Genomic DNA, 14,205 nt, shown 5'->3' on the forward strand with positions numbered 1-14,205 from the left:
GAAACATACCACATCTCAAAGAATTTGATCTTGTAGTAACCGTGCGAATTTTCTTCACAAGAGCGTGACGATCGCAATGTTTCGTGAGTACATCTTGAACATCCTGCCGTTTATGAAACAGTACCATATAAGGATTAAAGGGAATATTGTGCCAATACAGTCTAAGTCTGTGCTGCGGCGAGAAATCCGCCGAATCTATGACGTAAGGTTCTTGTCCCAAACACCTGTAGTTAATATAGTATATTAGTTTCACATTGTTCAATATTTGATAAGATTCAACTCACTTGTTCATTTCTAATCGGTACTTGGTTGGCATGGAAGCGACATTCTCGAACATCCAAAACAGGTGGCGACCTTTATTAGCAGTTATTAATAGATCTTTAATTCTGGTATAGTCGAAAAAAAGAATACCTGTCCCATTGCGATCTGTAACGGAAAAAGTAGATCAAAATGATTATTGCTTATGAAATATAAGATTTTTAATATGACGATATACATATATAACTTATACATACCGTGAAGACCTAATCGCGCAGGATTGACAATACTTAAATCATTACACGGCGATCCACCGATTAACAAGTCGATCGGAGCAATTTCATCAATTGTCTCTTTGTCTATGCCCCTTACATCTCCTAAGTAAGTAATACGATCACCGAAATGAGCACTGCTAACCATTAAGGCATCTCTGTCAATTTCACTCACATAATAAACTTCTACGTCGATTCCTAATTTTAAAAGTACTAACAAACCTGTGGGATATTGTAATGTATGAAAATATTTCGTGTGCGATCGTAATATATTTGTATGTGTGTATATGACAGCGTAAAATTATAAAAGTCTGTGTTACTGTCTGTGTAACTCGACTAAAGTGTATTTTTCGAACGTAAATTTACGAAATCAATATATTATAGTGTTACAGCATAAAGAATTAACGCGTGTTAAAAAAAGCAATATAGATCAGATACAAATATGTCTTACCAGTACCCAAACCATCGAAAAGTGATAGAACACGTATAGGTTTCTTTTTTTGATAATGTGCAATATTAATTTCATTTGATATGACATGAGATGTACGGAACATTCCAGTAATTTTGTTTTTCCAGTCCGGCCGCGGACGTAATACTGGGTCCACAGGTTGTCTAGATTCATCTCTGCAGAGGAAACAATCCCATGGATCTTCCGTCAGCATAGTATCATATTCTTTTGGACATACCAAATACTTCATACAAGCTGTGCAGTAAACACTAAAATGAAAATAACGCATTAAATAAATATATTCTGTGGTGATAGAGTCTTATTTCAAGCGCGAGTGAACCAACCGAGGACAATCTTCTCTGTCACAAAGAATAAGAGTTCCGGAACCGGCGCAAACTGTGCAATAAAACTGAAATCAAACGAAACAAAGCATCATCATTATTTCCAGATTTAAATAGTCGGAACTGTCGAATACTTACGCACTTGTCATCGTTCCCAAACACGAACATACACGGTTTGAATTCGTCCTGAAATCGAATAAACAATATCTTTTATTATTGATGCGAAAAATATATTTGACTGGAGTAAACATTATTTTCTTCTAATCTAAGACATAGATTTGTGCGCTTTTCAACTCATACCGAACATTCTTTACATAAAGATCCTACAAAGAATGGATGATCTTCCATTTTGTTTTTAGTAAACTCCAAACATTTTAAACATAATTTGTTTACTGATACTTCTCCTGATATTACGCGACGCAAAGCATCTAAAATTAGCAAAAAAAAAAAAAAACATAAGTAAGAAATTAAAGTATCAATTCGTAATTTACATACATTGCATGATCTAACTCACCACTCTCTTTTATATCATTTCTTCGATCATTATTTATATCTGGCTTTGCTTTAAATTCGTTCATTCTTTTATTGATTTCATCAGAATATTTATCATATATCTTGTTAGAGTCTGAAACTTGTAATTCGTTATTTGGTACGTGAATATTATTCGTATTTGAAAAATACTCAAAGACATTATCTAAAGTCCAGTTATCCGTGTTGCATCCTAAACGAGAGCAATAATCCTAAAAAGTCAGATTTAATTGTCGTGGAAGAAATTTTTGGAAGTTTTTGAAGACAAATACTTATAATATATATATATATATATACACATATATATTACGTTTTTAAATAAATTATTGTACTTATGTAAAATTATTGTACTTATTATCTACGATAAGTGATTTTATACCTTTGAAGCTTGAAGCACGCCTGTAACATACGATTGTTTAGTTGTATTTTTAATGTAGTTGTGCAACTTTTCTAATCCCTTATGAAATTTCAGAAACTCGAGATGACGAATCTACGTTGAGATGTAAAATAATTATCATCACGTTAAAAAATCTCTTTTTAATATGTTAATATCAAAATTTAATTACCTCGGAAACTTTGTAATCGCCATACCACATGATCCATTGACAACCAAAACTTGGTTCTTTCAAGCAGCAATCGCGATAATCAATAATCATTGCTGTAAGAAAAAACTCATTGTATTTATGAAAAAAAAGAATGAATTAATTGTAAAAAAAGAAATCAGCTGCATTTAAGTATACCGGGCCACCAATTATGTCCAGCAATTTTCGCCCAAGTTATCACACCAGGATGTTGGTTTCGTAAAGGTAAACGCTCTTCCTCGATCTGTTTCCAGCTTGTACTTTTTGGTTCCTTATATTTTTCACTAACCTGTTTTTTCGCCGGTAGAGGTGAGTGTGAATCTGCGAACAGCATGAAAGTGACACTTCAAGCACCATGCGTTAATATTACAAATGTGCGAAGATTAAAAATAAAGAAATCATACTTTTCCGCTGTTTTGATGCATATTTCTCCCTAGCTGTGGAATTTATTTCCTTCAATTCGTCCAGTCTTTGTTGCACTTTTGTGGGATATGGATAAAACGTCAACTCATCCACTGTCAAATCAAATAACGTTTCATATATTTGCAATGATTATATACGGAAGCTAATTTCTATTTCTATACTTTCGTCACTTACATTTCTCCAAATCGTTTACATTCCGTCGTATCCATTCATAATAAGGCTTTGTCAGAGGAGTCTCGAAACGTTGGCGAAGCATCTAAAATAATCGTAACGGCACATCGCATTTTTTGAAGCAATTCCTTATTTAATTTTAATTTTCGTTAATTTTATTCTCGAAGATGATATCAAAGAACCTGTATAGTTGTATCAATAGCGCGTGAAACTTGATTGTTACGTGGCGGCTGCGACAATCGCTGCTCCAATCTCTTCGAGAACGGTTCTATCTGAGTTCTTTCCGTAAGCTGAAAATCAAAACAAATTACATCTTAAGCGAGATTCCTTTACTCGGAACATACTGTTAATTTACCGATGATATTTGTGCATCTCCAAGCCAGTAAACCCATAATTTGCCTGGAGAAGCGAGCATGCCTGCATGTGAAGCATCGATGATCAGAGCTAGAACACATTTCAATTTTAAAAGATATTTAAAGAAAGCATTCCAAAATCAAATATTATTTTGTTCAGTTAAAAGATTGTTATATAATAATACAACTACTAATAATAAAATCGCGTTAATTTAAAACATTGCACAATAAGATCTATATTTACAACGCGATTTGGATTGCGCGTATTACAATAATCGATATATTTTAAATATATTTACCTGGCCACCATCCTGAACATGAACCCCATACTAGCTTGCCGATGTGGTTCTTGTCAGGCTTTGTTCCTAAAGCCTTCGTCTTTCCTCGGGTAAGATATTCCTTTTTATCGTAATCGATTTCCGAATCGTTACCTTTGCTTTCTGAGCGTTTTTGCATTGAACTCGATTCGCTATCAGCTTTCACACTTTTTCTACTTTTTCGAACCTAAATTATTACTTAAAATTAATAAGACTCTACAGATTGAAAAATCAAAATAAGATTAAAAGAGTTAGAGGAGCCAACGCTAGGCCTTAGTGCAAAATAAATATGTTGTATTATGAAAATAGTTGAATACAAACGGTTCCGCCTGTCATCAGATCATCTTCAGTGTCGAAAAATAAATAAGTTCAATAGAAGTACATAGATCATTGCAATAAGTTGTGTTATAAAACACTGTAAATTATATAAAATAAATTGTGCTTTAAAACGAGTATGGTTAAACGCAATAGATTGCTTATGAAGAACGTTGGCTCCTCTAGCTCTTTTCATCTTATTTTGATTTTTCTAAATTATCACATTATTTACTTATTAGACTCGTATTAATCCTTTACCTATTTTCGTGAAGTAATCTATAAATAACTATTAATATAATTGTAAGCCTGTGATATGATACATATAACATATAACATGCTTCCGGCAAAGCATACGGTCGCTGATACTTTTTCCATTTGCGCGGCTTTGATTAAACCCAATAATCAAGCCGTAGTTGCGACTTACTTATTGCAACTTGATAGACTTTGGTGGTTGATAGTGGCTTTCTTTTGATTTTTAGTTGCCTATGAATCTATATATATATATAAACTGTATGAGTTTCTCACTGATTCCCGAATAACCCGGATTATAGTCGACCACCGATATGATTTTCACACTCATTACGTTAAACATAACCATATAGCCCAACATTCTATTTTTAATAAACTGTACAATGTTTATATTTCGTTTATTCTTTTTCGATCCACAATCGCCTGATATGCTTTCCCTACTTATTATGGTAAGTGTGTTACTCACTTCGAAATTTTGGTCCTTGACCTTTGGTTTTTGATCCTTTTGATCCTTTTGATCCTTTTCAACCTTTTCATTCTTTTCATTCTTGGTAATACTTGGGTCTACCGATGACGACCCATTCATAGTCTTATTTTTGTTTGTGTACGTGACTACATTCTTCGTTTCATCATGTTTTACAAAATTGCTGATTTCCATATCATCATCCAAACATGTAGAATTGTTCTCGCTCATCATCAAGAAAATATCCGGTGTTTCGCGATATTTGTAACACGCGCCGCTCATCGTCTCATGCACGTCGTTACAAGACTTTTCACTCGCTGAATCATCGCTCTTCCGACCCAACAACAGTGAACTATCAAATTCCTGGTCGCATCCTTCAATTAAGGATGATCGGCGCCAAAAGTGGTTTATTTCGCTGTCACAACTGTCACAATCGTCCGATTGCCACATTTCTTCCTCCACGTTGATCTTCAGAGACGACGTCGCGGTCGGCGTATCGACGCATTCGTGAAAAACACTCTGATAGGCCGTTTTCGAGCTGTCATCGAATGTGTAATCGATCGAAGATCCGTTTAATCTTTTTCTTCTTTTGCGACCGTTCTGATGTATAGTGAAACTCGTCGATAATTCTTCCGGATGGTCGTTCTTCGATAATTGTATTGCCTTCTGGAAATGTGCAGCCATGTTAGTGAATTCATCGATGTTCCAATCGTATTCCATAGAAATGTTCTGATCGAAATCTTTGCTCTGTTCCTCACTTACATTTTCGGCAGTGACTTCGGAAATCGTATCCTGAACACTTTCGACATCCTCAGTAAGTCCTTTCGCGTCATGTATGTGCGCCCGAATCTCCTGCATAATGACATTCGCTGCTTCCTTCAAGTTCTTCTTACACGTGCAGACGATACTTCTAGTCCGTCGACGTCGTGTATTACAACGGCAACGTTTCTGTATTTTTGTGCTACTATTTACGTCATCGGCAGAGTCTTTCAAATTCGATTCGGATTCTGACAAACTTTCCTCGCAACTGCTGTTTTCTGTAGCATTGCGGTATTTCTTCTTTTGTTTAAGTTTATGTCCTCTTCTTTTTTTTCTTCTGCCTCTTCGTTTGTTTGAAATCTTAGAATAAACACCATTGCTTCTTAAATGATATTTCTGTTGTTTCAGTGCCATTTTTTTTCTTCCTCTCAAAACGATTCCATTCTCAACAGATGTATTAGACGGCAGTGAATTGGATTTTGCGAATTTCGCGGATGAGATTCTGTTTTGCGCATCGTTTCTAGGAGTCTCGTAATCCGACTTTCTCGCTTCTTCCGACGTATCGGAGTCATTGTCTACAGGTAGGATGTTCATAAAATAGTCAGGATACTCCGGCAATTCCGCACGATTTTGCGGCTGTTCTCTTTTCTGGCGACTGGACGAACAGAATTTGGAATATCCGGATCTGGAGTAATCAATTTGCGCGATCTTTTTCGAGCTCGTTCTCGATGTTGTTCGACGAACTTCGTTCTTGCCGACTGGTACGTAACTTTTGGATAAACGCGCGCGATTTTCGTTCCTGGCGGACGACCGAGTACGGAGTTGCATTAACGAAAAGTTGTTACCCGATAATCTCGCCGTCGGACTCGATTCCTGAGTCGATAAGTCAAAATCTTCCTGGTCGGATTCCAGCGATGACGCTCTCTTAATCGAGAGATCCTCCGATGCATCATCGATCTCGTGATTCGCGTTATTCTTTAGCTTTCTGTATCGTCTTGGCGTCCATTTTCTTCTCTTCAGTCGTCTTCGTACTGGCTTCCTCGAAGTAGTTTGCGGGATTAGCGACGGGTCGATAAACGGCCACGAGTCATTGAAGATATTCGCGGACTCACACACGACATCTTCACGATCGCTCGTTTCGGAATCGGCGGACTTCTCCGCGTTCTTGTTCGCGGTGCCCAGAAAGTCGACGTAATTAATGAAGTTGACATGCTTCAGGGCCGACTGGGGAAGGATACCCAGTTCGGTGGCGCAAACTGCAGACCAAACGCTCGTCACATTGTTTGGTATCAATGAACTTCTCTTGCGTTGATTAGATGTTTGATATGTCTGAAATTCATAAAAATTGTGAGATCAAAAAAGATGCTCGTAATATATAATATTAACGACCTAATTACTAAGAATTTATCAATATAATATTAAAAACAACCAATTATAATGGTCGAAATGTCGTTAAAAATTACTCCAAACATTATACGTTAAAATTTTATGTAATTATTCAATTCGGATAATTTATCAAATAATTTATTTACTACAAAAAATTTTTCGATATTCGTAATTGTATTTAATTAATTTATTCATATTTTGCTGGAATAACATGCAACTCGTGATTGCGAGATCTTCAAGATCATTTACTTGTCGAAAATAAATGTTATCGTTAAAATAAAAAATTGTGTCACTTGACACAATTAAGAATGATTGAACGTACGTCGCGAGAACGTGCTGCGCGCGCGAAATTGCATCAGCGGGGCGACACCGGAAGCGGGAGACGCGCGGAACGGTAGGTCTCCATAATCCGGGATGTTTGCTTATTTCGTAATTACAAGAGTAAAGTGTATAAAGAAAATGTATTGGATCGCGCGCGTCGTATCCGTGAGCAGATTTCCCACGGGTAAACGTAACTCGCAACATTGACAGAGCTCGCCGCGGGGATGAGGACCTCGCGGTAAAAAAAAAAAAAAAAAGAAGAGAGAGAACGATTTCATCGTCGTGTATGCGTGCGCAAAAATCTCGCCTCAAAGAGAGACAAATTGAGGTCGCGGGCGCTTGATTAAAATTAAATCTAAATTAATCCCTCCTTCAACGTACTCTGCCCGACCGCGGTAGTGTTGTCGCCACGGTAAACATGCGGTTTTCATATTACCGTGCCGTGTCGAAGGAGTGCCCGGGTCTCTCGAAAAGAGTGGCGCACACTCGTCGCGACGGCACGAGCACGCTCTCTTGATCGCGGAGTAATATCGCGCACGGTACAAACATTACATTTATATATCCCTCCCGCCAAGCTCGCGCTACGCACTTTCGTATTTGGCATGCGTACCCCTTTCATCCTCTCCCGAGCTTCTCGTAATACTTCCCGGAAGTCTACGAAGACCTGAATTAAGTATGAAGTCATAAGAAATGTAGATGCGCTGCAAAATGAATGTCGGCGTTGTAAAGTTGGCGTGTGCGCGCACGGTGTGCTCCTTATTCGTCGACAATGCATTTTAACGCATTAATCGCGATGACGCAATGCAGCGATGCGAATAACGCGTGTATAATTTTGGGATTGCGTTTCAATATGTGACTCGACACTTTTGCTATTGATATACGTAGTAATACGCCTTTTCGTAAATGCAAGATAATACTTCGTAACATGCTATTTTCGTTTATGATAAAATGCTTATCTATGCAAATAAAGACGGACAGATGATGTCTCTGTTAACAATACTTCAAAAAATATCATGTTTAAAAAAAAAATTAAGTTATATAAAAAATGCAAATTATAGTAGAGTTAAAAATCTATTCGTGGTTTATTAGAGAAATATTATACTTCTTATTTTATTAGTTTTCCTTTTATCAATTGTCTAATATCAAAATTAATGTTAATAAATTTCCTTTATTTCCTTCTTTTATTTCATCGTCGTAAACAAATTATATTATTAAAACATTTAAACTAAATTTTATGTTTGATCTTCAGTTATAGTATTATTTTATTGCATGTCATGTTGTTTACAAAAAATAACTTTCATTAAAATTTGTCTGCATCTTAATGAAGAAATGGTCGGCTCTCGAGTATTTACTTACATAAAATCGAATGCATGTGTTAGTATATATTTTAATAATAATTATGATAAAAAGTATTAATATTTTATTTTTAAATATAAGATTAAACAAGTAGTTTCTCAGTTATATTTTTGAAACTTAATTTATAAAAAAAAAGTCAATAAGAAATATATTTGCAATTACGTATTCGACTAGGATTTTTTTCACTGAAAAAGAAACTTCGCCGATTTCATATCTTTCAAGGAATCTGGTATAAAAATTTGATGCGTTGAAAGTGGAAAATTATATATGTTACACATGTAATTCTACGTTCATATGTCATCGAAGTCAAAAGAAAAAGTCTTCTCGATCGCGACAAGAGAAGAAAGAAACAATTCGCGTAAGGTATACACATAAATATTTCAATATCGGAGTAGCGCTCCCCTTGAAGCCGCCTCTTACTCCACCCTACCATTCTGCGGTAATTGCAACGTGTCCGTGCTCTCCAACATCTTATTTCAAATAACATAAATCGATAAAATAAAATATAAGAGAAACGGGGAAAAATGTTCTCCGGCACGCAAGTGCCGCTGAATCACACAATAATTGCGTTACCGCTGATAAACGTGGTAATTTTTGCATACGCCGTGGAAACGAAATCCCGCATCGACGACTACGGAAATAATGTAACATTATTTTTCAGCGGCGCGAAAAACGCGTCGCTCGACAAAGATATTCGAGCAAATTGTGATCCGCATTTAAATCACTTTAAGCGATCCGTCGGCCCGCGGGAGAGGGCACAAAGGAGAAAAAGGAGCGCAAGGGAACACGTGTTACACATGGCGCCTCTAAAACGTGCTTCTAGAGACCGGTTCGTGCTGCAACACGGTCGACCTGTTGAATGGAGGGCTCGTCATTAGCAGTTTTACGCAAACAAAATTAACAGCTGTTTGTCGTTCCGATTGCGCGATTATTTAACGGTTGCATTAATTTCGGAACGTTGCTTTTCGCGGTGTATTTTGTGGCGGATATCAAATCACGCGGTTTAGCCGTGAACTGATTTGGCGAGAACCATAAAAAAACCATAAGAAATATAAAATAGAAGCGCTGACAAAGTAACCAAAAATATTGATGAAACTTGAAATATTTCATTTTACCGCACACAATGTTACTTTGCTGGAGCGGTTAAGAGTTAATTTCTCCAGTCGCCGCATTTGTGCGCGGTCTTCGCACTGTTTTGGTGTAGAGAATAGAACACCTCGTGTAAACTTCCGACAACATTAATTCCTTCCGTTCTCTCATTGTTTAGCGATTAAAGCGTTTACGAATGTAAGCACGTGTCAATCACGAATGCGTGTAATTCCCGTTATTTTGCGCGACGCAGCCACCCGCGTGTCTGATTGCTCTTCCATTAATTTCTCGAATTACGTTCCCGATTGTGGCGCATTAGGGATGCGAAGAAATTTCAAGGAGCGCCAAATTGACCTAATCGGCTTCTGGATTTCCGATAGGCGGAAACGGCCGTGAAGGGGGTGGCGATAAATGAGTCGAGGCCGGCCGGCGGCGACGCGGTCGAGATTCGAATCGCCCTTTAAATAGCCTCGCGAAGGGTTGGCGAGTGCGCGAAAAAAAAGTGATGGAGAGGGCGGGAGGAAGAGAGGTCAATGCATGCATACACGTACACACACAAAGTTTATGGCGGCGCCTCCAAAGGCATTTCTCGAGGTCGCTCCGTTCCGCCGGGGTCGACCTGATGAATGGAAACGTCGGTATTATTGTGTTTACACGCGGGACACACGGGTGCCTCTCTCTCGCTACACTTGTTGGCGTGGAAACATTCCATTCATAAAGCGTTCCGCGCGTTCCTCTCACCGCCATACACACCGCGCCGCGCAACCCGCACACGTATGCACGCGGGGGAAAGGGGGGTGCACGACCCTCTCTTCCCAGCCCCCGCGTCGGGGGAGGTTGACACCAGTGACGTATTCAGAATTTCGTCGCCGCGCCGCGAGGGGTGGCCTCGGCCCGCGCCGAGATAACGCCGCGCGGAGATTTTCTCGGCTCGTAATAACACCCGCCCTTTCCCCGTCTGAAAATAATTCCTCGCTCCATTACGCAAGAAAGGGGGGAATTCTCGAGTCGAGATTCATCTCGCTCGTGTCTGGTGACAAGGTTTGATCGCTGAAAACTCGTGAGAATTTTCGTTCGTCGCCGCGATCTGCGTTCTCTCGTCTGATTGCATTAACTCCTTAACTACTTAACTCGAATTCACGTGTTTATTAATCTGCGCTAGTACAATGTATTTTATGTGCCTACAGATAAATAAATAAAGATGTAAATGTAAAAAATGTTGTATCCAGTTATAGTTTTCTTCCATTTCACTTTTTTTTGTGTGATAATTATTATTCTTATTAGTCATTTCGTTTTTTCATTTCTCTAAGCTTATTAAAAGAATATACTTCTCATATTGAATTCAATTAACATTAAATCTTTTACAAAGTTATTCCTTAAAGGGAATTATACAGGAGAAAACAAAACGCAAGGTGGAAGGGTGTGAAATTCTTGCGGGGATGAGAAAGGCAGGCGCGACATCCCCCACGTTACTCGTAACACATCGCGGTAATTTATAACGACAGGTGTTCCCGGTTCTACCGCTCTGCCCCTTCGCCAACTTCTACCGAGAAAGGGCGTCAACCATAACGCCGCCTTGCTGCCAGTGGCAGCAAAGGAATGCTCTTTTTCGTCGCGTGCCTCTCAAGGTCTTTAAACTGAATGGTCACGTGCGGTCCCGTCGCTTTTTCATTTATTTCTTTTTTTTTCACACCGTCTTCGATGCACGGTGTCAAAGATGCTTGCGATGCAATTCGTGTTCCGTCCAATCGGTCGTCTTAAGTGCATCCGAACTAAAAGTATATTCTATATTCGGTGAATTTTTACAGCTGTGTACAGAGCGTATAATTTTTCAAACACGTCGATCGAATATAGCGCAATTTCAATATTTCTAGAATATAATTTAAATTAGATATATCTTTATATATAATTAGCTTTATATAATTAGATATGTATTTTAAGTTTTAATCGCTGTGCTAAATATCAAAAATTCTTTTATTGTTTTATACATTAATTATAATCCGTTTGAAAGTACGTGTTTCAAATTTATTGAACAGAATGCAAATATTCTATATAAGAGACTAGTATTCATTCATATTTAATACATCTCTGACAAATATACAATTCGGTCATTCGAAGAGTCCGATATTTTGAGTGTTTCGAGTTTAATTTCGATCTGCCGGAATTTAGCGAAATTTCCGAAGTTTCGTAAAATATTTTATAAAGTCCCATAAGTCTCTGTCTGAAAGCCAATTAAAAGTACATCGTAACGTTCGTAATATCAGCTTAAGACGACTCCGCGGCGTAAAGCTGGATCTCGCTGTGCGTCACGATTCTCTCGTGTTTACATCGCGCCAGCTGATATGAATGGACTAGTAGCGGCGCAGCGTGCACGTATTTGTGTATTCGGTCATGACGACTTTCCGTATAAATTGAAACTTCTCGAGGGTGTCTCGTCGTCGACCGGGGAGAACGTCGAGAAGCGGGGAAAACGAGACGGCGGTGCGCGAGCGGGGGGGCGAGGAGAGAGCGGGAAGAGGGCGAATGAGAGAAACAAGAGGGTAGGAGAGACAGAGAGCGAGGGGATGAGGTAGATCAGAGAAGGGTAGAAAGCCACGAAGCTGGGTCAGTTCCGTTTAGTAGGAGCCAAGCTCCAATTCCGTTTGGATCTGTCGCCGTACCCTTCGCATCTCTTCAGATTGCTTGGATGAGGCGCCACAGAGAAAAAAATGCTCGAGGAAATCGCGACCCGAAATAAACGGCGAATGGAAAAAGTGGTGTCGTATTTTAATACGGCTTTACTACAATTGAATACGAATCTTGTGATTAAGGCGAGATAGATCCTTATGAGATGTCAAAATCGAGCAGTATCGCAGAATGACATTTTATCATCATAAACTTAATTATTTCGTGACATCTCTTCATTAGAGAGCTGTAATGAAAGCGCATACCTGCGGCAGAACGCATTCGTTTCAATTAATAATATATATTTCGGTGGCGGCTACGTAGGAATATTTTTTCTAGCCGCGTACGTCAAATATATTATTCTAATATTCTTGGCACAATTGAGAGAATATTACATCAGAATTATTTCGCGCCTCTATAAATTTCACGTTTCTAATTTTATCCGACCGAAAAGCAGACGAGAAAAATTGCAGATTGTCAAAATCAACGCGACGATTAGATCGACTTAGAATATTTCTATTATCTCAAACTCCGCGAATGGGGCTTTTCGCTGCACATCTGCGATGCAAAATTGTACACTGAGTGCTTGCTTTTGTTTCGAAACCGCGCGTTTCACACGAACCGGAAGGAGCAAATCATAGACGACTCTGTGCGCGCTTTTTCTCTTCGCGATCGAGAAAAATGCTCCGACTGTAGGGAAAAATGCGGGTGAAGTGGAGGAGAGAGGGAGAGCCGCGAACATGGCGTGGGTGACTGGCAGGCGGTGCACACGAGAGCAATCTGCACTACCACAATCACAGCTCCCCGACCGCATCGTCTCCGTTCTCGTTTCCACCGAGAGAAAACGCACCGTTCGCGGTTCGCGCTCTTGGTCAGTGGTGTGCTCTCGCAAGAGACGGCTCGCATTCCGCCTTCCTTCTTGCCGCGAATTTAGGTAGCTGGGTTTTTAAGTCGGAAAAACGGGACACTAACGTTTTCGAGGGTGCAGTGATGCTAAAAGGATTTTAAAGTCGGAAAAACGCTAACAATTTTGAGGATGATGCAGTGATTGCAAAAAATGTTAGCTTAAAGGATCCTAATTAAAAATTACTTTCGGCACTGAAAAGTAATCGCTAATAAAAAGAGTTATATTGCACTAGAGTTTTTTCTATGATAAATGAAATGCTAAATATATTTCTAATCACTCTATCCTACAACGTAATAGATGCCGCTTGGATGCTGATAAAAGAATCCGAATTATATTAAAACTTCAGACTTCAAAAGATTTAACAGATATTCTATCAAGATTTTACATAACTTAAAGACTATATTTTCACTCTCGACTCGTTCAATTTTTTATTTTGCATTTCTTTCATTTTCTTGCTTTTAATTCTTCATTTGTCACACATTCGGAATTATATTAAAAATGACAAAAATAATATACCAGACATGTCTTTTTAAATTAACATCTCAAACCTCCCGCAAACCCATTTCAGGTCATTGTGCTCGACAAACCGACAAACTAAAAAGATACTAAAAGAAGAAAAATTGATGATTGCGTTAAAAAAATCGAAACGGATCGTTCTCGAAATACGTTGAGAATTTGTTTATTATCTTATTATTGACTGTTTCAATAATTCTAAATATAATATTTCTATAATATTGCTGGAGATAAATGATGATACGCGGTTATCGAATCGACGATGTCAGTGTGATTCATTTTAATTAACATGCAACCTGCAAAATTTCGCCAAACGCGGTTCTTTTCGTCCACTCGCACAGTCCGTCGTTAAAAGGAGCTGCGATTGGTCAGGGACATGCCCTGTATATAACAGAGTATATCTATATACATTTACACGTACATATATATATACGTACTATATGCATACACAAGCGTGCAGCACATACATACGTCCCATATACACGTGCGAT

General features: G+C 38.5%; 1 protein-coding gene across 2 annotated transcripts in view; it reads right to left on the reverse strand.

Moving 5' to 3' along the window:
* The window catches only part of LOC105671755 (uncharacterized), a 139,632-nt gene that overhangs the window by 2,759 nt on the left and 122,668 nt on the right, over positions 1-14,205 (reverse strand). The window contains exons 5-22 of one of the 2 annotated variants that reach the window (XM_067353018.1): positions 5,482-6,807; positions 4,723-5,385; positions 3,675-3,879; positions 3,378-3,466; positions 3,205-3,312; positions 3,026-3,107; positions 2,833-2,943; positions 2,588-2,749; positions 2,414-2,505; positions 2,227-2,337; positions 1,834-2,059; positions 1,620-1,747; positions 1,458-1,505; positions 1,323-1,387; positions 982-1,247; positions 516-752; positions 285-426; positions 10-224 (exon numbers count right to left, since the gene is read on the reverse strand). In XM_067353018.1, coding sequence (XP_067209119.1) covers positions 10-224; positions 285-426; positions 516-752; positions 982-1,247; positions 1,323-1,387; positions 1,458-1,505; positions 1,620-1,747; positions 1,834-2,059; positions 2,227-2,337; positions 2,414-2,505; positions 2,588-2,749; positions 2,833-2,943; positions 3,026-3,107; positions 3,205-3,312; positions 3,378-3,466; positions 3,675-3,879; positions 4,723-5,385; positions 5,482-6,807 — 4,276 coding nt within the window. Of the gene's footprint in view, positions 1-9; positions 225-284; positions 427-515; positions 753-981; positions 1,248-1,322; positions 1,388-1,457; positions 1,506-1,619; positions 1,748-1,833; positions 2,060-2,226; positions 2,338-2,413; positions 2,506-2,587; positions 2,750-2,832; positions 2,944-3,025; positions 3,108-3,204; positions 3,313-3,377; positions 3,467-3,674; positions 3,880-4,722; positions 6,808-14,205 lie in introns of both variants that reach the window. The other variant, XM_067353017.1, reaches the window with a different exon arrangement.

The sequence above is a fragment of the Linepithema humile genome, chromosome 4, assembly GCF_040581485.1.
Source record: "Linepithema humile isolate Giens D197 chromosome 4, Lhum_UNIL_v1.0, whole genome shotgun sequence".
Taxonomy (NCBI): Eukaryota; Metazoa; Arthropoda; class Insecta; order Hymenoptera; family Formicidae; genus Linepithema; species Linepithema humile.